The sequence below is a fragment of the Pelodiscus sinensis genome, chromosome 17 (genome assembly GCF_049634645.1).
Source record: "Pelodiscus sinensis isolate JC-2024 chromosome 17, ASM4963464v1, whole genome shotgun sequence".
Taxonomy (NCBI): domain Eukaryota; kingdom Metazoa; phylum Chordata; order Testudines; family Trionychidae; genus Pelodiscus; species Pelodiscus sinensis.
The window spans coordinates 16,951,778-16,975,303 of record NC_134727.1 but is presented as its reverse complement, the minus strand read 5'-3'; the positions used below and the strand labels follow the sequence as shown (position 1 = coordinate 16,975,303).

Genomic DNA, 23,526 nt, shown 5'->3' with positions numbered 1-23,526 from the left:
TATTGATAGGCCTATCCTCCATACATTATCTAGCTTTTGTCAGTCAGCACTATCAATCCTCCTCATTTTCATGAGGAATAAAATTAAAATTTACATTGCCCGTCTTTTCCCCCAAATATTGCCAACCACTAGCCAATGTTGCCAAAACAGTGCCATTGGGCTGCTACATGAAGCATGTGTTGAAATGGTTCTTTGGTGAATTCTGAGCCCTGGACACAGAACCCTAAACTCAAAATCAGATACACAATTTGCGCTACGCAAATTGCATATCTTATTTCAATTCTGTTTTGAAATAGTTTATTTTGAAATTTGGCACATCTACACAGTGTCAAATGTAAAAATAACGCCCTATTTCAACAAAAAACAGGACTATGTAGCACTTTAAAGACTCACAAGATGGTTTATTAGGTGATGAGCTTTCGTGGGCCAGACCCACTTCCTCAGATCAAATAGCAGAAGAAAATTATCACAACCATATATACCAAAGGATACAATTAACTAACTAACTAACTAACACGGCTACATTTCTAGCCCTATTTCAAGAAATCCCTTAACCCTTGTGGAACGAGGGTTCCAGGGATGCCGAAATAGCATGCCCGTTATTTTGAGAAATATTTCAAAGTAACGGGCAGCTTGTTAAGACGTGGGGTAGCTGTTTTTGGATTCCAGAGGTATCTCAAAATAGCTATGCAATGTAGACGTATCCTAGGGTCTGGTCTACATTAGAAGTTTAGGTCAAATTTAGCTACATTAGTGGGAGTTTCTAAACAATAAGTACACACCCCAAGCCTGTTTTGCTGACCTTAAGGGCCATTTTGTCAACTTTAAGGGCCTCCTGCTTTTCATGAGGAGTAACGGTAAATTCAACCTTGCATGGTCAGCTTTAGGAAAGTGCACATGCAGCTTTGTGAAAATCAACAGTCTTGGCCTCCAAGAGGTGTCCCACAGAGCCTCACTGTGACCGCTCTGGCCAGCACTTTCAACTCTGATGCTCTCCAGGTACACAGGAAAGGGTCCAGGAAAATTTGAATTTCATTTCCTGTTTGGCCAGTGTGGCAAGGAGACCTCAGAGCAGGCAGCATGCCTGACCAAACGAACTCCAGCATGAAGCATGCAAGAGATATGGGAGCTCATTGCTCTGTGGGCAGAGGACTCTGTTCAAGCAGAACTACAAATCAGCAAAAGAAATGTTGATATCTGTGCCAAGGTCGCATAGGGCATGGTGGAGAAAGGATATGCCAAGGACACCCAGCAGTGCCACGTGAAAATGAAGGAGCTCAGGCAGGTGTACTGGAAGACAAAGAAGGCAAATGCATGGTCTGGCTCATTGCTGCACACATGCCACTTCTATGAGCAGCTGCATGGGATTCTGGGGGCAGGGACCTGACCAGTGCCCCAACCTAATCCATGGATTCCTCCCAAGAGAATCTTCAGGAGACATCCTTGGGCACCAGCAGGGAGGACACTGTGGATGAGGAAGAAGAGGAGGAGGAGAATGGTCAGCAGGCAAGTGGAGCATTGGATCTCACTGACCGCCAGGACCTTTTTATAACTTTGGAGCTAATCCCCTCCTCCCAGGATGACTCACAGCCAGGCACTGACCCTGGGGAGGGAACTTCTGGTGAGTTCACATTTTCAATCATGTTACAAGTAGGTTAAGGTAATTGGATGTGATCTGTAACAGCCACTCTACTTACACTGCAGGGGCTCCCTAGAACAATTTGTTAATGTGTCTGGAGACAGAGTGGGACTCCTCCCTGCACATCTCCATAAAGGTGTCATAGAAGAACTCTTTGATCCTTCTCACAAGGTTTCTGGGGAGGCTGCCTTATTCCATCCTCCACGGTGGGACATCTTCCCATGCCAGGCCAGCAGTAAGTGATCTGGCATCATTGCAGTACAAAGCATTGCAGCACAGGATCCAGGTTTCTGGCCACATTCAATCAGCATCTGCTCCTGATCATTCTGCGTGATTCGGAGAAGACGGATATCATGCATAGCAACCTGGATAAAGTGGCTATTTGCAAGCACTTTTTCGCACATGCTTTCAAAGCAGAAGCAAAAGAGCAAGCCCTGATCTCTTCCTTACCCTGCCAGCCACCAAACTGAGTCCAGCTGCATAGCGGTTGCTTAAAAGCATAACTTTGTCCTTGTACATAATAGGAGCCTATTCTTGTGGACAGACTTTTTTTATTCTAAGATATTAGGTTCTCCGTTCCACAATGCATCTCCTATAAAATCTGCCCTTCCCTTTTTTTCATTACAGTGGATGCAACAGTGAGACTACTGCCCGCTCCCTCAGCCCCTTCAGTTGTTTGGTATAAAGGTGAAAACATCATTGGGATGATATGGTCAATGAACAAATGCAATCCGTCACTTGGTCAGGGCACAATTAAATCAGTGGAGAAGCTGCCGCAGAAGATGCAAGTCAAGCACAAGGAGAGGAAAGCATGCAGGGAACACAAAGTGGGGACACAGGAGAATGTCTTGAAGATCATGGTGGAGCTGATGACGCACCTGATAGACTCACAGGAGAGTCAGATGCACACAGACCCCCTATGGGCCAGGCTGAATCACATTCCCACTTCACCAAGTTCCAGAGCATCCTCTCTCAGGCACCCTATAAAGTGGGGGAGGAAGTTAAAGGCTGCCTCACAGTCAATCCCCAGGGATGTGTCCCAGAACAAAAGACTCCTTCTCTCACCTGTGTGATTGCTGAACAGGGGGATTGTAATACCCCACTTTCCCTTCTTCTATCATCCCCCACCCCAAAGCTGCCACTCTGAACTCCATTTCTGTCCCTGCTTCTTTGCATCCCCTAAATAAAAAAACACATGATTTCTCAACAACAATATCTTTTTGGCTTGTGTTGCATGGTGGAGGGGGGACTAGAGAGTTCATAGGCAAGTACACTTAATGAAGGGGACACTTTGTTATGCGCAACATGTATGACTGTCATATCACTGTCTGGCCATTCACAAAGCTGTTTTTCAAAGCCTCTCTGATTTGCAGGGCCCCTCAATGTGCTCTCCTTCTTGCCCTGGTGTCTGACTGCTCATAATTAGTGGCTAGGTGCTCTGTCTCAGTCCCACCCACCATGGCATTAAACTTTCCCCCTGGATTTCACAGGTATTATGGAGCACACAGCAGACTGCCACAACAATGGAATGTTGCTTTCACTGAGGTCTAACCTAGTCCATAAACTGCAAAACCTTCCCTTTAAACATCCCAAAGCACATTCTACTACCATTCTGCACTTGCTCAACCTGTAGTTGAACTGTTCTTTACTTCGGTCCAGGCCGCCTGTATATGGCTTCATGAGCCACAGGAGCAAGGGGTAGGCTAAGTCTCCAAGGATCACTATTGGCATTTCAATGCCTCTAATGTTAATATTCCAGTCTGGGAAGAAAGTTCCATCTTGCAGATTTTTGGAGAGATCAGTGTTCCTAAAGATGTGCATGTCATGCACCATTTCTGTTAGTGAAACAGCCTTTGTGATTCACCAGAACCTGCAACACCATCAGGAGGCACCCCCTATGGTTTATGTATTCATTGGCAAGGCGGTCAGGTACCAAGATAGGGATGTGTGTCCCATTGCCCCATCCAGGAGCAGCCCTAGAAGAGCTGCCGGCAACTAGCGTCCTAGGAGACATGCGCAATTGGCACGCAATCGGCGACCCCGCCTCCAAAGCCCTCAACAGCCATTTATCTTGGCACCCTAGGCAAACGCCTAGGTCGCCTGTATTGACGGGCCGCCACTGGCCCCATCACAGTTAGGAAATCCCATTGCGGCAAAACCCTCTACTATGTCCTGCACATTTCCCAGAGTCACTACCCTTCATAGCAGAAGGGTATTGATTGCCTTGGCTACTTGGATCACAACAGCCCCCACTGTAGATTTTCCCACTCCAAACTGATTCCCGGCTGACCAGTAGCTGTCTGGGAATGCAAACTTCCACAGGGCTATTGTCCCTTGCTTCTCAATTGTCGGAGCAGGTCTCCTTCTGCTATTACTGCACTTCAGCAAGGGAGGCAATTCCTAAAGTTCCATAAAATTGGCCTTATGCATGCATAAGTTTTACAGACACTGCTGATCACCCTATAATCTCATAACTATGCTGTCCCTTCAGTCTGTGCTTGTCTCACGGCACCAGAACTGGCATTCCACTGTCTCAAGAGGATCAAATGTTGCCAGCATCTGCCAAATGCACAATTCAAGTGCTTCACACAAGTATCTGTTCATGGCCTGTTCACTCTGGTGGGCCCTGGATAGGCTCTGGACATACTATAGCATATGGCTTGAGATATTTACTATGATTGCCACAGAACTTTGCTGGTGAACCAGGTGTATGTTTGCCATTCTATGGCATCTGCAAGGATACCTGGAGGAGGGGGGGAGTGCAAAAAGATTGATTGCTGTTGCTTTCAAGCAGCAAGGGCGGGAGGAGGTGAGTGCATTATGGCAGGAGTTTTCAGACTCTGAGTCATGACTTGTAAGGATAAGCCAGAAGCTGGCTGCAAGATGCTTTGTTTACCTGAGCCTCCAGAGGCATGGTCAATCGCAGCACCTGGTGACTGTGAATCACCATTCCTGACCAATGGGAGCTGTGGGAAGAGGTGTCCCACTATGCACTGCTTCCCACAGCTCCCATTGGCCAGACTGGTGATCCGCAGCCAATGGCAGCTGCGATTGCCCATACCTGTGGAGGTGCAGGTAAATAAAGTGTCTCATGGCTTGCCCTTACAATCTGCAAGCCAGAGTCTGAAAACCCCTGCATTATGGGGTGCTGATTACATGAAGCCAGAACCACCGGCTGCACAGTTTTGGTCCCATTGGGCACTGGGAGCCCGACCCAGAATACAAAGGAACAGCAGTAACTGTAGATTAGCTACCCCTAGTGCATCACTATCGAAGTCGATAGTAGCTACCCCAATAGGGATGTGCTACGTTGAACTACATAAAACTCTTGCATGCAGTGGGGACATGTACCTTTGACTTTACAGAATCGGGTGCTAAAAAATCAACCTTAATAAATTCAACCTTATCACATAGTGTAGACAAGGCCCTAGGCCTGTGAGTCCTGATCACAATAAAAGAAGGAAGAGTACTTAGTCAAGCCAGAACTCTCAATAGCCTTCCCCTGAGCTCAGGAATCAATCTCTATGTGAAAACCAAAGCAGAAAGTTTATGCCAATTCTTCTACTGTATTACTCACATTGGGGCCTGATCTAAACACCACTGAAGTCTACGGGAGACTATTCATTGCCTTTGGTAGTCTTTGGATCAGGCCCCTAGTGAGTGTCTGGGATCACTTTATTGCAAACCTTTTTTCCAGCTGTTGGGTTCATTCCATGTTTCAGCAGTGCAGTTCTAATGCTGCTATGATTTCCCAGGGAAGCCCCATTTCTCTGTATCCACGCTGAGCAATGTTATCCAGAAAAATGTGGCACTCACTTCAGTGCCCATCTTTGCCGGGCAGGGCACAAAATAATCTTCAAGCCCCGCAGAAACTATCAGTGATTCACATCACAAGGCCAGAGATACTGTAAGTTGGAAGGAAGGAAGTGTGGAGAAGGGTCTGTATTTAACACAGCAGAGGTGGCTTTGAAAACAAACAGAACTGGCAGCCAACGTTATTTAAATCATGTCAAGCATTGTTACAGGCTGGGGACTGACTGGCTAAGTAGCAGTTCTGCAGAAAAGGACCTGGGGATTACAGTGGATGAGAAGCTGGATATGAGTCAATAGTGTGCCCTTGTAGCCAAGAAGGCTAATGGCATATTAGGTTGCATTAGGAGGAGCATTGCCGGCAGATCTAGAGAAGTGATTATTCCCCTTTATTCAGCTCTGGTGAGGCCACATCTGGAGTATTGCAACCAGTTCTGGGCCCCCCACTGCAGAAAGGATGTGGACACATTGGAGAGGGTCCAACAGAGGGTGACCAAAATGATTAGGGGGCTGGAGCACATGACCTTTAAGGAGAGACAGAGGGATTTGGGTTTATTTAGTCTGCAGAAGAGAAGAGTGAGGGGGGATTTGATAGAAGCCTTCAACTTCCTGAAGGGAGGTTTGAAAGAGGATGGAGAAAGGCTGTTCTCAGAGTGATGGATGGCAGAACAAGGAGCAATGGTCTCAAGTTACAGTGGGGGAGGTCTAGGTTGGACATTAGGGAAACTATTTCACTAGGAGTTTCCTAGGGAGGTGGTGGAATCTCCATCCCTAGAGGTTTTTACGTCTCAGCTTGACAAAGCCCTGGCTGGTTTGATTTATTTGGGATTGGTTAATTTAGTTGGGCAGGGGGCTGGACTTGATGACCTCCTGAGGTCTCTTCCAGCTCTATGATTCTATGATTATGGAAGTTTGACTTCCATTCACACCAGACAGAAATTTAGCTTTATTTGAGTCTTCGTTGTGTTTTCATAGAACTGAAAAGTCCTTCCTTATCCCTCCAAGATCCATAAAAGTAGCCCAAAATGATCATCATCCTCATTCACTAAAATAGCACTGAAAAATAAAAAACAAAATCAGACCCAGAATATATTCATTCATATTTTTTTCCTTTCTCTCTCTCTCTCTCTCTCTCTCTCTCAAAATTGAGAGCTCTTCTTTTCTTCTGTCATTAGTGTCACTAGGGTATATGATCACAAATTTAACCAAAAAAAGCAAAAACCTCTCCAACATCCTGTGCTCTTCCCTAGTTCATCTGAATGCCCGAAGCCGCCATTATGATAGCTGAGTTTCCTAAAAGCTAAAATACTTGTGTCTAATCTAGATTAGGGAAGTGACAGTTAGCCATTTTTAAGAGGAGGGCTTGTTGTCGGGGAGGGGAAGTATTGTTTAGCCATTAAAATGGCCAGAACTGCTTGTGCTTCCTCAACTCAGCAGTTTGTGAGATTGCAAAGAGTGAATGGAAATCACAAGGTGGTTGTGTGGAAATGCCTGTAGGGACAGTCGCAGCGGGATAGCTATGTTAGTCTGCCATTTTAAAAACAACAACTATTTTTGGCTCTGTTATTTCCACTCCAGCTCATCTGATGAAGTTGATTTTACTCACAAAAGCTCATGATACTATGTCTTTTTGTTAGTCTGTAGGGCTGTGTCTAAACTGGCAATTTTTTCCGCAAAATCAGCTACATTTGCAGAAACACTTGCCAGCTGTCTACACTGGCCTCATGAATTTCCGCAAAAGCATGGACGATCTCATGTAAGATTGTCAGTGTTCTTGTGGAAATACTATGCTGCTCCCGTTCGGGCAAAAGTCCTTTTGCGCAAAACTTTTGCGCAAAAGGGCCAGTGTAGACAGCTGCGATTTGTTTTCCGCAAAAAAGCCCCAATCGCGAAAATAGCGATCAGGGCTTTTTTGAGGAAAAGCGCATCTAGATTGGCACGGACGCTTTTCCACAAAAAGTGCTTTTGTGGAAAAGCGTCCGTGCCAATCTAGACGCTCTGTTCCGAAAATGCTTTTAACGGAAAACTTTTCCGTTAAAAGCATTTCCAGAAAATCATGCCAGCCTAGACGAAGCCTAGGTGTATCTAGACTATACCTATCTTTCGACAGAGAGATGTAGATTAGGCACTTCAACATTGCTAATGAAGCGGGGATTTAAATATCCCATGCTTCATTAGCACAAGCATGGCTGCCGCTTTTTTTTGAAAAGGAGGGTTTTTTTTTAAAAAAAAAAAAGCAGTCTAAACACGGATCTTTCGAAAAATAAACCCTTTTTCGAAAGATCCACGTCTAGACTGCCATTTTTTTAGAAAAAGCTCCATTTCGAAAAAAAGCGGTGGCCATGTTTATGCTAATGAAGCATGGGATATTTAAATCCCCGCTTCATTAGCAATTTCGACATGTCTAGTCTACATCTCTCTGTTGACAGAGAGATGTAGTCTAGATACAGTCTAGGGGGCCACAGGACTACTAATTGTTTTTGTAGGGACAGTGACAGCAGAGCTCCACCTACCTGCAGAAGGAGAAGCATCTTCAGCAATCTCCAGATAAAAGGGGCTTAGCAGAGCTACCATCCACTGAGGAGAACAGAGGGGTACAGCTTCATTGGTGCTTCATAGCCAATGGTGTCCCCTGGGTGTGTCTGAAAGTGATGGGGGTAGGGGCTCATGCCCCTAGAATGGTTCTTCACCAATTTTGCCATCTGTAAAGCTCCTGGAGCTGGAGCTAGAGCAAGGCCTGCTGTTTGAAGCTGTGAATGAGCCTAGTTATGTTCAGAGAATTGAAAGAGGGAGAGGCGCCTTAACTATGTCAGGAACTAGTTTCTCTCCCTAAAGGACCCAAGCAGCTCTTGTTGAGTTTGTATGCTTCTTGTGCAGTGAGCCAGCCTCTCTAGGAAGCAGCTCAGGAAGTGCTATTAGTAAAAGCTTTCTGAGCTTTCTACTGTTTGTGACAGTGTTTAAAGCTGCATGAAGAGAATGTGGCCAGATGTTGGTTTTGCATATGATGGGATGGAGGAGAGTGGAGGGAAATGGACGCTGTAAATACCCGAAACACCAGAGAGGGATTCCCCTGGGATACGGTGCCTCATGAGTGTCTATCCATTCATGGATGTCAAGCTGTGCACACTGAGTCTCCCAGTTCTAGTCTCAGCTGAGGTAACGTGAGCCGCACATATGCAGGGAGTAGACCTGCTGGGCAAGGGCTCCATTAGCTGGTTAAATGCACTTATAAGCCATAAGGAGCCAAGGAGTCATTCCTCGCTGACACTAACAGGAGCAGGATTGTCTGTGGTTGCTAGATACATACAGCCCACGCCACTAGCTGATAAATTGCAGTGTGGGAAATGTAATCCTGGGACTCAGCATTGAGTCTTTAGTATTTTCTAGCCTATAAAGCTGTTGTGCAAAAAACTGATCATTTTTCTCTCTGCTCCACAGAGATCCCCGGGTGTCCTGGAATGGTTGAAAGTTGAATGGACTGAAATGTTGTCTTTACCATGCTGAGCTCACAAGGGCTCTGGAAAGGGAAAGCAGGAGCATGGCCATGCTTCTCTGAGACTGGTGAATCTGTGGGAATCTACTGCTTTGGCAACTGCCTTCGTCCCAGCCTATCGCCTGCAGCAAGTCACCCGAAGGAGAAGCTGATGATGGCGTGGCAGCGAACCAGGCGAGGAGCCATCAGCGCGTCAAACATCTGGGGGGATATAAGAAGGGAATCTGACCTGCACTGAAAGAGCCACATTCCAGGAAGCAGCCAAGTCAAATTGGATCCACTCTGAGACAGTGGAAGCATGGCCCAACTACACAGGGGTATCTCAGCTTGGAATGAGCTCAATCTCCAAGCAGGAGGAAAACATTTCAGGGTTTCCCTGTCTCACCAGCCTGGAGAGCATCACTTCGAAAGGCAAGAAAGCTCTAGGGCTGGACTGTCCTCTCCAGTGGCCAATTCATGGAAAAGAAGCCAAGCTCACTGCCTCCTGGTTAGGCCAAGAGTTTGCCAGGAACATGGCCCTGGCAGTGGATGAAACTGGCAATGAAACAGGAACCCTTCAAAGACTAGACAGACAAGAGGCATTGAAGTTTGCTCTGATTCACTCTGTGTTAGTTTCTACCCAGGGCGTCTTCTCTGTCTCTTCCTTTGTGTAGACAAATACCCTAACTCAGACGACGTTACCCTAACTCAAATACCCTAACTCAGACGACATTCCCACAGACCCCAAGGCACTGACTCCAATGATTGTAAGGTGTGAATGTTTTTGCACCATGCTGGGTGGGGGCAGGGAGATCAGCTTCACTTTTCACTTTTTAACCCTGATGGTCAAACATCATCCGCCACACCCTTGGAGCCTAGTTTTTAGACCTGAGCCCCAAAGCCCTGCCAGGCTCAAATTCCTTGTTTGAGTATTGAAATCAGTGTACAAGCAGGTCAAGCCTTGTTAAAAAAACGCAGCTTCCTGGGTTTTTAAAACATTCTAATGGGTTCAAAATGAAAAACCCTGGTTTGGTTAATAAGGGCTTGGTTCTGTGAGGTTGACCGGATGCCTAGCACTGTCCACAAGATGCTCAACCCCCACTGGTACCCAGGGGAGCTGGCTGACCAGCACTTCCAGGAGCTCAGCATCTCAAAAGCTCAGGGGACCTGTGATGGCGCATTGGGGTTTTCCCGTCTCCTGCACCCCTGTAATGGCATGGACAGACTCCACCAGCCAGTAGAATAGAGGGAGTTTATTGCTTCTCCAGGATACAGCACAGCACAGATGTAATCTGGTTACAGGGCAGGCCTAGGATGCCTCAGCCCCCCTTGAGATGGGGGAGCCTGGGCCCCTAAATCCCAGCCTGTTACCTAGGCTGCTTCCTCCATGAAACCAGCCAGAAACCTAACTCGCTCACTTCCAGCCCTGCCCCCAGCCAGGGCTCCACTCCCCTTCTTCCCATTGTTCCACTCCCTCGGAGATAACTCGTTGGACAGGTTCGAAGCCCCCTTGCATAATGACTCATTCCCTGTCCTGCTGGGCTGTGCTGAAGACAGCAGCCAGTGGAGGTCACTCACAACCCACTGCCCATCATAGCAACCAGCAAGGTACCCCCCACTACGTCACAGGACCCTTCATCTCTTTACCCATATTGCAAAGGGAAAGGTAGAGAGCTCGAGGCCCCTGCAGCGAACCATTGGAAATACGCTTTCAAACAGCAGGAAAGCTGCGATGGTCTTGTAATTTCTGATGGCAAAAGGAGTATTTTGTAGGCAAAGCACCCAGCCCAGTTGAGCGAACACAGGATTCTGCTTAACAGCCTCCTGATCTCGAAGCACCAGCACCAGTAATGGAAATTCTGAGATTTGCACGCAGCTCTATCTTGACAGGAACTGAGCGGACAAGCTGGGCTCCCACCTGAATAACCTCACGAATGTACATTTGGGTTTATTTATTTATTTATTTGCTGCTTGAGGCGACACAAAAACCAGACTGCAGAGCATTGTAGAGCAGCTTCCTAACCTGTGTCTGTATGTGGAAGCCACCGATAACTCATGTAATGCCATAAGCAGGCCTTGAGCTCTAGTAAAATAAAAGCAAGCCATTTCACTGGGGTTGCCTGATGTTTAGAAACAAAAGAGGCTGCAGTCTGATATTCTTTACCTGCTGCGCAGGATGTGAAAGACACAGAGGCTACGTCTAGACTGGCCCCTTCTCCGGAATCGTCATGCAAAGCAGGCAAGTCAGAATAGGGAAATCCGCGGGGGATTTAAATATCCCCCGCGGGATTTAAATAAACATGGCCGCCGCTTTTTTTCCGGCTTGGGGAAAAGCCGGAAAAAAGCGTCTAGACTGGTGCGATCCTCTGGAATAAAGCCCTTTTCCAGAGGATCTCTTATTCCTACCTGAAAGTAGGAATAAGAGATCCTCCAGAAAAGGGCTTTATTCTGGAGGATCGCGCCAGTCTAGACGCTTTTTTCCGGCTTTTCCCCAAGCCGGAAAAAAAGCGGCGGCCATGTTTATTTAAATCCCACGGGGGATATTTAAATCCCCCGCGGATTTCCCTATTCTGACTTGCCTGCTTTGCATGACTATTCTGGAGAAGGGGCCAGTCTAGACATAGCCAGAGTGTGTGTGCATGTGCGAATAAGACTCTCACGGGTACTTTAGATGCTTAATATTGTTTCCCAGCACAGCCATCTACAGAAGAATCACATTTGTTTTATATACAGTTGCCTTGCATGTGCCTGTTGGCCAAGTTCTCAGCTGCTGGAGCTGTCATAGTCCCACAGAAGAGGTGCTACACCAATTTACACCATGGCTGTGTCTAGACTGGCAAGTTTTTCCACAAAATCAGCTGCTTTTGCAGAAAAACTTGCCAGCTGTCTACACTGGCCGCTTGAATTTCCACAAGAACACCAACTTTCTACTGTAAGAAATCAGTGCTTCTTGCGGAAATACTATGCTGCTCCCGTTCGGGCAAAAGCCCTCTTGGTCAAATGATTTGTGCAAGAGGGCCAGTGTAGACAGCACAGTACTGTTTTGTGCAAAAAAGCCCCGATGGGTAAAATGGCGATGGGGGCTTTTTTGCGCAAAAGCGCGTCTAGATTGGCACAGACGCTTTTCCGCAAAAAGTGCTTTTGCGGAAAAGCATCCGTGCCAATCTAGACGTTCTTTTCCGCAAATGCTTTTAACGGAAAACTTTTCCATTAAAAGAATTTGCGGAAAATCATGCCAGTCTAGACGTAGCCCATGCGATTATCTGGCTCAGTGTCTCCCACGAGCCCCACGCTACCATACAGAATAGTGCAGCCAGTTAGATGCAGGCTGTGAAGTGATTCTGTAGGCAGATGGGGTAGCCATTCTTTTATCATCAACAGCTCACACTCAGGGCATGACTTCACAGGGAATGTATTCACTATGGGCCATACTGACAGGGTTGTGATTTATCCGGAGGGGGTCAAGTTATCGTGTCTTGTATAGAAGTGATAAATTTACTGCCAATCACTCTCCCATTGACTCCAGTACTCCGCACAGGCCTGCTGACAGGGTTGGAGAATGGGCAAAGGGTGCTCAGGGCCCAGGGGTTCAGAAGGGCCTGGGACTCCAGCCACTGCTACTGTTGCTGTGGCAGCAGCGGTACCCAGAGCCTCAAGCCCTTTAAATCTCTGCTAGAGTGCCACATGGCATGCTCCAGGCAGCTCTTAGGGCTGCCTGAGGAGGTGGGGGCACCGTGCAGCACACTCCAGGCAGTGCTGGGGAGGGAAAGGAAGAGGGGGCACAGTCTGGGCAATGCTGAAGGTCAACGGCCCTCAGACCCACCCCTTCGGCCTTTAGCCACGCCCCTTCCAGGGGCAGGAAGCCAGCCCGCCCATACCCACACACACCTTGCCCAGGGGCCCAGGATGGCTGTCAGCTCCCCTGACTCCATCCTAAGGAGAAGCATAAGGGAAGTCGATGGGAGAGTGTCTACTGTCGACATAGTGCAGTGAAGACACTGCAGTAAATACATCTAAGTATGTCAACTTGAGTTATGGTATTGAGGTAGCTGAGGTTGGGTAACTTAGATCAGTCTCCCACTGTAGTGTAGGCCAGCCCCCAGATTCAGCCATAGGACCTGTTTTACTGAATTGGACTACAAATCTCATTCCTTATCCCTTAACTCACTTTCCCATGAACTTGTGTGCTGGAGAGTGAACTCTAGTCCTGGTTGTTAATATTTGAGGACTGTCCTTTTAGCCTAGGAGTCATTACAATGACTGATCAGCCATGGCGTCTCCCTTAGAAATGGTACCCAACAGATTTCTCTTCAGGCAGAAGAGCAACACAGGATACTTTCAGTTAGTCTTCTTACTAATACTCTCTTGTGTGGGAGTATTTGACAGTAACTAAAATGGCTGCAGTCTCACTGGTACCTCACAAACACAACCCCAAAGTTGTCTGTGACCTGTTCACTACTGATTGCTTCCTCACAGAGTCATAGGCGATTGAAGAAATCTCTTAGACACCATTCAGTCCATCTGCCAAGGGCCTACAGGTTTGTTCCCTATATTACATTTGCAAGTAGTTTGTCAAGTTTCACCATCTCCTTTGGGAGACCTTTCCACAGCCAAGCTCAGAATGTTTGTACTAATATCTACACATCTCTTTTAAAAGTATCATCCCCTTACCCTGGCCACACCTTTCAAATCCATGCCGCTGATTATCACGTCTAGAGGAAGATGTCTCTTTTCTAAGCTCTGCCTCTTTAGCTCCTTTCATCTCTCCTCCCAGATCAGTCACTCTGCTTCCTGATTGTTGTTAATCTCCAACCTCTCTCTAATTCAACATACAAATAGGCTGATTCACTCTTGACTCTAGCTGTGAGTAGTTTGTGACAGAACCTTTTCCAAAGTAGTTCCTGTACAGTGCCCGAAGTGCTAGCCATGGATTGATAGCTCCCCACTGGTCCTCCATCGCAGGAAGAGGTCAGAGTGTCCTCATGACATGTGACCCAGCTGCTTCAGAGGGAAACCAGACCAAGTTCATTAGCAAGTGTTAGTTTACCCAGGACAGGACTAAATCCTGATGAAGGCAGGAAAACACCAAGAGCTCCATCCCAAACAAAACTAGCTCCCACCAAATTCAAACTAGATTGTGGACTATTTAGCTACTTGTGTGACTGCACTGACCCATGGCTCTTGGAAATAGGGCTTTAAAAGGCCAAATTGTGGGCATCCAGGCACTGTTTATTCTGGTGCCGCCCCAGAGTCTTTTCCAGTAGCTAATGCCATGGGTGATGTTGAGAGCGCCATTGTACACTGCTCACTCCACAGAAGCACAAGCGCCTTGTAGGCATGCAGAATGAAGCTGCATGTAATCATAGTGAATGCACATTGCCAGCTTGCATAGGGAGTCTTTACACCGGTGCTGGGCAACCTAGGCTAATGAGCAGCCCTCCATCTCAGTGAGCTGCAAGATCATCGTAACCAAGACAGTCTCCCAGGAGGGGGCAGTTTTGCTAACTGTGCTTGTGTACCTAGAGTTTGTGGGGTGTGCCAATTGAACCGTAGCAGCGCTGTGACTGGGTGCAGGTGGAGCGCACGGCTCTCACGGGCAATGTTGTGTGCAATCAGCACGCGCCTCACTTCACGTGCCCTTGCTTTATGTGCGTGTCACTTTAATCATAATGGTAGGAAAAAAACCAACAAGGACAGAAACCCGCAGAATCTGGCAACCCTGGACATGAGCAACAGAAACCAAAATGTCTGGCGGGCCACACACAGAACCCTTACGGGCTGCATGTGGCCCGTGGCTGGCAGGTTGCCCACCACTGCTTTACATGTTGCATTTGTTCTGAGCTGTTGTGAACCTGAAGTCCTCTGTTCTTCCTGGAGAATCCAAAAAATAAAGTCAGACATACCCTGTTCCTGTGTCCTGAATTTTCATTGTACACCAAAAGCTGTGCTGGTTCAGAGAAGGGACTGGAGAGTGAAAAGACTGAAGAGAGCAGAAAGCAGCAGTTTGTGGCAGCATGATGGAGGAGGAGAGAAGAAACAAGCAGGGTCTGCCTTTCAGGTGGGCACCAGACCTCCAGTTCAAAAGTTGCCTGTAAAATGCATCTGGTAAGAAATGTTCCAGTAGCACTGTGGCATCTATACTGAGGTCAGAGAGGAAAGAACTCCTTGGTAGATGATGAATGATATCTGCACCAAAGATAAATAACAGGTGCAACTAGCTGTTCGGAGTGGGAGGGGAAGTATGCAAGATACAACTTTGGGTCTCCCTGTCCTCACTGCTCACGTCTTGAGCACTACTGCTTAGCTAATGTTAGTTATTTTACTTCTTCTTCTCAGTGTATTGAAGAGTGATTAAATAAGTTTTCATAGTTGTAATTGTGCCTAGTATTTTGTAGGGGTGAAAGTAACTTCTGTTTCTTACAAGTACTGTCATATCGCACCTCTTGAGGGCAGGGCGGGGAGGAGGGTGCTCAGGGAAGGGGGGTGGGAGTGTGTGTTATGACAGTGCCTGTAAGAAATATAAGTGTGGGGTGGAGTGTGGGGGAGCTCAGGGCAGGATAGTTTGGGTGGTTCAGGAATAAGGGCAGGGAGTTGGAGGTTGGGGGATGAGGGCATGGGGGGTGGGGTGTAGAGGGAAAACCATCCCCGGGAAGGCCCCTCGAGCTTAGGCCCCTCGCTAGAGACAATATGGCCCATTGGCCAAAGTCAGTCACCCCAGTCCCTCATACCAGGGTTAATATGGCCCTTAGGCCTAATTCACAGGGGTGTCGGCCTCTCAAGACAGCTATGGGGGTTGGGTAGAAGGCCCCAGGCCCTCCCACTCCTCCGGGTCCCAGCCCAGCGCCCTGTAGGCAGGGTCTGAGGCAGCTGCCACGCTCAGCAGGGAATCCCGCCACAACATGCTGAGCACTCTGGGGTTACTCCACACCCTGAGCTACTTCCTACCAGCTCTCTCCCATCATCTCTCCGCTGTCCACTGGCCCTGCAAATAGTAGCTCTGGACTGCTGCTGGAAGTTCTGGTCACTCCTTCTCTCTGGAGGCATCTCAGAGGCTACTTCCCTGTCAGCGGTCAGCCCCTACTGAACTGCCCCAGGGCTTTTTATAGCCAGGTTCCACTGTGAGCATGCCCAACAGGGCAGTGGAGGAGGGGCTTTTTCACCCAGTAGAGCAGAGCTCACTCCCTGTTCCCCAGTGCAGGGTTAATATATCCCGTCACAGGGGGTCAGTGCTGGGAGGTTTGGGCAAAGTCACCATATATGGGGGGAAGGAGGGCAGTAGCTCCCCAAAGTTAGAACCCCTGGATTTCATACTTGAGGTCTACTTAAATCCCATGCTCTGATTCCAAAGGCAGTTCTTAAATGCAGCAGTGTTTGAGCTGCTTCTAGCTTTGCCTTTTGGGCAGGGAGTATTATAAAAAGAGGGAGACAGGTGATTACGAATAACAAAAGGCTGGGCATTCCAGTAACTGAAGGATTGTTAGATCATTGTGAAAACATTTCTGGGTACTCCTCTTAAAAGATAAGGGGGGAAAGAGCTGTGCTGTCCGGCGATCTGCACATGCACAGATCGCCTGAACCCGGCTCTTCTGGGTTGCAATCTACTCGCCATGGGTGAGTAGATTGCATTATTTGTCGAGTCCTGGGAATAAATGTTGTGCTGCTAGGATTTGCATTTGGATCACTGCTGTTAAACTTCTCATAAATGTTCTTGAAAAAGGGATCTCACAGAACTGGGGGTATGTCTACACTACCCTGCTAGTTCGAACTAGCGGGGGTAATGTAGTCATCCGCAATTGCAAATGAAGCCTGGGATTTGAATTTCCCGGGCTTCATTTGCATGAAGCCGGCCGGCGCCATTTTTAAATGCCGGCTAGTTCAAACCCCGTGCCGCGCGGCTACACGAGGAGTACAGCTAGTTCGGATTAGAAACCTAATCCGAACTAGCTACTCCGTGCCGCGTGTAGCCGCGCGGCACGGGGTTTGAACTAGCCGGCATTTAAAAATGGCGCCGGCCGGCTTCATGCAAATCCCGGGCTTCATTTGCAATTGCGGATGACTACATTACCCCCGCTAGTTCGAACTAGTGGGGTAGTGTAGACATACCCTGGGTGACTGGGCAATACAAGAGCAGATGGAATTCAGTGTCGATAAATGCAAAGTAATGGGAAAATATAATCCCAACTATACATAGAAAATGATATGGTTCAAATTAGCTGTTACCACTCAAAAAAGAGATCTTGGAATTATTGTGGATAGTTTTCTGAAAATATCTGCTCAGTGTGCAGTGACAGTCTAAACACACACACACACACACAACTGAATATTGGGAATCATTAAGAAAGGAATAGATAATAAGACAGAAAATATCATATTTTTATACACTCTACCTAAAGTCATTGTATGCCCACATCTTGAATACTACATGCAGATCTGGTCAAACCATCTAAAAAAAGATATATTGGATTTGGAAAAGGTACAGAATGGGCAACAGAAATTATTAGGGCAAGGAACACCTTCCATATGAGGAAAGATTAACAAGACTAGGACTTTTCATCTTGGAAAAGAAATTACTAAAGGGTGAGTGGGATTATCTTAGAGCAGGGGTGGCCAACCCATTTAACAGAGAGAGCCAAAACAGCGGGGGAAAAAATGTTAAGAGCCGCAGCAGAATTTTCAAGCAAAAAAAAATAAAAAAAAAAATAGGAGGTTGCCCTTTTAAGAAACAAGCTTAGGCTTTTTGGCCATATCAGGCTCCCATTGACAGCCGCCATCTTGGGTGCCATTTTGAATCGCCGCCCCAGTGAGCACAGGGGAGCCAGGGGTTGGGAGGAATCCGGGATGGGGGGGCAGGAGCCATGGGGGGGGGCACAGGAGCGGCTTCGTGAGCTGCACTTTGGGGGAGAAGAGCCACGTGTGGCTCATGAGCCACGAGTTGGCCACCCCTTTCTTAGAGATCTAAAAAATGATGAAAGTTGTGGAAAAATAGAATAAGGAAATGTCATTCATTTCTTCACTAGCATAACAGCCTCCAACACAGGCACTGATGCACTGACTTCTAGAAGCAGGGATTGGAAGGCGAGAACTGTATCAGTCTCATCTTTTCATCTTGAGTGAGGAGGAGAACAAGAACCAGAGCAAAGTGGAACTAAATTGGAGTATCATGATAGAAACTTTTGGAGGAGATGAACTTCTGTTAACTCTTCAAGGTATGTAACCTCTTCAAGGTTCAAAACATAATATTGCACATGCCATAACTTCCTCTCTAATCAAACCCAGCCAGTGCCTGCTTCAGCCACAAGGGAGCTTATATGGTGGTGGGGTGGTGGAGTAGATAGCAGGGATAGCTCTATAGCTTTACCAAAAGCACCAGTCAGTGGAATCACTTGATGTCAACATCATTAGAGACTATAAACGACACACTGTTTTAAACAGATTTCACTATTACATCGTGCCTATTGAAACATCATCTGGATCTTAAACATAAAAGAGAGATTAGCCAGACCCTTCATACTTCACAGTATTTGAGGCAGTCATTAAACATTACTACAAGTATGTTCTACGCACAATACATTTTGTGAACTATATGGTCAATATTGGGACAATATCTATAGTTTGGCATATTCACTCTCCACTGAGGTATGAACCTCTCCTGTAGGTTGGCATTATTTTGTCTGGGTACGTCTACGCAGCAGCGTTATTTTGGAATATTCTGAAATAATATACGTTATTCTGAAATAACATAGTGTGCGTCTACACTACAGGCCTTTATTTCTAAATAATGTCGAGCTGGAGGACTTCTTATTCAGACTCATGGTAACCTCCATTTCACAAGTAGTAAGGGAAGTAAAAGGAAGAGTGTTCTTCCTTCGACTTCCTACTGTGTAGACAACACCAAAAGCTAACTTCAGCTATTTCGACTTCAGCTACACAATTGACGTAGCTGAAGTTGTATAGCTTAATTCAGCTTTAGCCCTGCTGTGTAGATGTGCTCTTCCTGACTTCCTCTGTATGCCTCCTTTCCCCTGCTCCTCCTTAGGAGCAGCAGTTTCCCTCCCCTCTCCTGCCCAGGTCAGACAAACATGAAAAGGATGCAACAGCAGGACAACTGCTCAGAAAGAGACTGGCAAATCCTTTGGGAAAAAATCCATGGCTCAACCAGCGCATTGACCTGGCTATTAACCAGGCCTGGTAGTATCAGTATTTTTGTTGGCCGATTCATCTCACTGGAGCATTTTCCACCTACCTTCCTTTCCCCATCAGACTGGAGACCATGAGAACAGATAATGGCTCTGCAGAGCTGATCAGTCTCTTAGTCTCCTACACGTGCACGGACACACTGACTCCTAGAAGCAGGGGTTGGAAAACTGTAGGCCAGTGGTCACCAACCAGTAGATCGGGATCTACTGGTAGATCTTGGAGCCTCTGACAGGTGATCCTGGCTGGTTTGTCCAAGTGGCTATCAAGTGCCAGCACTTCAGCTGCCCCACCCCACACTATTGTGCTTTTCCTGCCCTTTGCCTTGGAGCTCCCCCTCCCTGGGAGCTTCCTGCTTGCTGTTCAAGGCAGGAAAGGGAGAGGAGGGGGCGCTGATGTCAGGGTGCCTCCCTCCCACCCTGTATCCTATCTCCACAGAACAGAGGGGAGCACAACAGGATTTGGGAGGGAGTTTGCTGGCTGCTTTTGAGAGTAGTGCAGGGCCAGGGCAGGTGTGAGTTTGCCTTAACCCCACTGTACCACCACCCAGGAGCCACCTGAGATAAGCAGTGTCCAGCTGGAGCCAGCTCCAATCCCCTTCCCCAGTCATGAACCCCCTCCTGTACCCCATGCTCCTGTCCTAGCCGTTAGCCCCCAGGACCCAAACTCCCTTACAGAGCCTGTACACTGATTCCCCCCCCCCCCCCCCCCCAGCACCTGAACCTCTGTCCCAGGCTCAGCTTAGGGCCCTTCTCACACTCCAAATCCCCAAGACAAGAAGAGCCTGTGTCCCAACTCTCTGCCCCAGCCTGGTGAAAGGGAGAGAGGATGGGGGAGGGAGGGAGGATGGAGTGAGCAGGGATGTGGCTTGGAAGAAGAGGCATGAAAGAGGTGGGGCAAGGGTATTTGGGTATGAGGTAGATCTTGGATTGCGCTAAAATTCAAAAAGTGATCTTGTGCTTAGAAAGGTTGGAGACCGCTGCTGTAGGGCATCACTGGGCACAACTCAGCTGAAGGTACAGGAGTGGTACTTTGCATGCCCATGGCAACTGCCATCGAAGAATCTCAAAACACATTACAAAACTAAATTATGCCTCGTATCTTTTTTCTGGTTCCAGATTCAAGCCTGCCAGCCCACATGGTTTCAGGGCTTTCCTAATCCACAATCCATTTATCAACTTAACATGTCTTTATACTCCTCACATACTGAACATTGTGAATGTTTGAGCTTTTAGAACTGAATGAGCACTGAGGCTCGCCTTGGGCTTTTAGGGATGTGGTAAAAAATAATGAATTGACTCTCGCTTTCCAAAAGCCTTTTTTAAATACTCAGATGTCCACAAGTTATCTAAATATTTTTCTGAAGTTCCAAAAAGCCTCATAGAGCCAAAAGCTTCTCCCCCATCCTCAAAAATAACTGCAAGAAGATCTTCCTAAGCATGTGTCTGCAATAAAACACAACTTCATCCTTTCATGGCTAGATGTACAAAATTGAATTATGGTAGCTTAGAGTGTGTTGATGGGAGAACATAAAATTGCTTTATGTGGCTGTTGTTAAAGAAGCTTGTTAATATGACTGAACCAGCAACACTCACAAACAGTGGTTTCCAAGTGAGGATATTTGATTAATCTGTTTAATCTGTTTAATCTCTCCAAAAGGCAAACAGTTCTTGCTTGCATCTCACAGCAAAAGGACTTCTTTCAATAACAGTTTGCTGATTCTGTGCTCTAGATTTCCCTGTCATTGTGTCATTTTTGCATCAGATCAGGTATTCCATTTTTGCAGTTGTACATTGATTAATTTTAAAACCGCACCTAGTGCATTTTTGTTCCTACCCTGCAAACAGCAGGGAGTGCAGAATGCAACAAGCATCACAAACCTTTCACTCATATGGTTTGCTTCTATAGCAAGGCAGCAGGAAAGACTGCATTGCGCCTGGGCTAACTGCATCTTGTTTGTCACTGATAATCTCATGATTATTTGACCTAGCCAAGCCCAATGTTAATGTTGTGGGAGGTCAGGGCATCCATTGTAACAGATGTAAACTATGTGGTGTACAGCTCCTCTGAGCTGTGTCTTTGCTTCTTACAGATAGACATTAGATATGGCAAATGTCATGTTCTTCTGTACCAGATAGGATTGGTCACAGACCTTGCTTATACACACAAGCTGTAGTCATCATAAAATCCTTTAATGCTCTGCAAATAGTTGTTATGCATTTGGACCACTGCAGTTGTTATGCATTTGGATGCAGTTGTTGTACATGACCTCTGGTATGGTTGAGGTTCATCACTGTGGCTGGACTGTATAATACAGGTTAGCATTCCATTACATCTCCCCCTTTAAGTTCTACGTTTCCATCATTTACAAAAGGTACACTATGGTGCTATCTTTGAAGTTCTGTATGCATCAGTCTATTGAGTGTCACTGAATCATACTAGTTGTCTAATTACATGGTCCAAATGTATAACCAGGGTCAGATTAAGGGGCACCTGATGGCAGCTGTAAGGGGCGCTGTGTGCCCGGCTGTGCGGCACCCCTTAGAGCTGCCATCAGGCGCTGCATGCCTGGGGCTGGGGGCCACGCGGTGCCCTTTAGAGCTGCCATTAGGTGCCGCGTGCCCGATTGCAGCTGTAAGGTGTGCAGCGCGGCGGGGGATGGGGCCACGCATGTGCCAGATGCCCGGAGGCGGAGCCGCACATGCGTCGCGTGCCCGCTGCCTGGGGTGCAGGAATGGCTCGAGCCAGCCCTGTGCATAACAACACTGGCATCAGGCTGTCCAGTAGCATGTGCATTGTTCTTTGGAAAGAATAAACTATAGGTGTCAGTGGTTTCTGTGCAATTTTCCATTGCTGGGTTCTATTTCATAGGATCTGAGTACTAAACATGTTTTCTTCACAACAGCTGGAGTTGTCCATCCTTTTTCTCCATCCGATTTGATAACAACACAGTCACCAGGTTCTAAAGCTAGTAGTTCTCTAAGCCACTTCCGTTGTGTAACATGTTCACCAGCTCTTTTATCCTTTTATCAGATTTGGCTGCTCTTCCTCTCTGGCCACTTTGGAATCTGATAATGACTTTTAATATTCATGTGTCTTTTTATAGCTTCAAAGCTATTTTCAGGTTTTTCAAGTTACTCCTGCCTTTTGTTCTGTTGTTTGCCAAATTCTGACTGTTTTTTACTATGTATCTGTGGTTAGAGTTAAATCTGTCTTCAACTGTAGCTGCCGTGAAAAGATGTTTTTTGTTAATCCGATAGCCAGCCTGTCTCTGACATTTTCATGTTTTGCATTCCCTAAACCACAGCTTTCAGGCAACATATGCAAAGCTTTTATAAACATGCAACATTTTTTCCTGGTTGTTAAATTCTTTTCCGACAACATGCTCCTTCATAAACCACATTTCTCAGACAAGAAAGCATGCTTCAGACATAGCCAGAACCTTTTCATAGTAATCTTTGTGACTGTCTTCAGTAAAGTCAGTGGATTTCAAGATATGCTCTGCCTGCTTCACCATAGCATAAGTTAAAGATATCTGTATATTTGTAGTTTCTTGGTGGAATTTGGTTTGAATGTTAAGTCTTACAAAATATTGTTTTCAGTCTTTGTATTCTGCAGTTTGGTCAAAGCTGAAGTTCTCTAGGCTTTGCAACCTTTGTTTCTTTGTTCATTTTCTCTGAAAACTTTATTGCAGTTTTCCTTTGGTTTTTGTTCTTAATTCGCCCCTGACACCATGTCACGTTCTTTCTCACCAAATGTGGACTGGACAAACAGATCTTACTTATACTGTACACAGGAGATATGTTCATCATAAGATCTTTGAAGTTTTTTTTAGATAAGGGATTTTTACACACAGTGCCACCTAATGGCTAAAGCGTATATCACAGTTTAGCGTTCCATAACAGCATGGAAGAAAGCTTCAGGATGAGTGGGATACAAAGGATAGTTCAATTCCTTCCTCTGCTTCTGCTCTGTGGGATGATCTTGGACAAATCACCTCTCCTTGTGCTTCAGTTTCTCCATTTGTAAAATGTGGATAATAATTCTAAGACTGGCATTATTGTAATGTGTAAATTGGAGTTATTTGTAAGGAACCTGGGGGATGAGAAATTTGAGCTGCTGTGAGTAGGAGGCAGCAGGTCATGAAAGGATTCAAAGAGGGGAATGACATAGTGAGATCAGGAGATCTCCATGATAGCTCAATCTTCTTTAGAACCTTCCAGCCCCCTGTTTCAAAGACCTGTATAGATTAATGAATTCAGATCTTCCTGGCATCATTCCCCTTTATTCAGCTCTGGTGTGGCCACATCTGGAGTATTGTGTCCAGTTCTGGGCCCCCACTACAAAGAGGATGTGGACGCATTGGAGAGGGCCCAGCGGAGGGCAACCAAAATGATTAGGGGGCTGGAGC

At 46.7% G+C, this 23,526-nt stretch overlaps 1 protein-coding gene across 1 annotated transcript in view; it reads left to right on the top strand.

The window, feature by feature from the left end:
- ADRB2 (adrenoceptor beta 2) overlaps nucleotides 1–11,175 on the top strand; it is a 75,919-nt gene extending 64,744 nt beyond the window's left edge. Inside the window, exon 2 of the mRNA XM_075900249.1 lies at nucleotides 8,888–11,175. Coding sequence (XP_075756364.1) covers nucleotides 8,888–8,922 — 35 coding nt within the window. The 3' untranslated portion in view covers nucleotides 8,923–11,175. The remainder of the gene's footprint in view (nucleotides 1–8,887) is intronic.
- The last annotated feature ends 12,351 nt before the right edge of the window (nucleotides 11,176–23,526 follow it).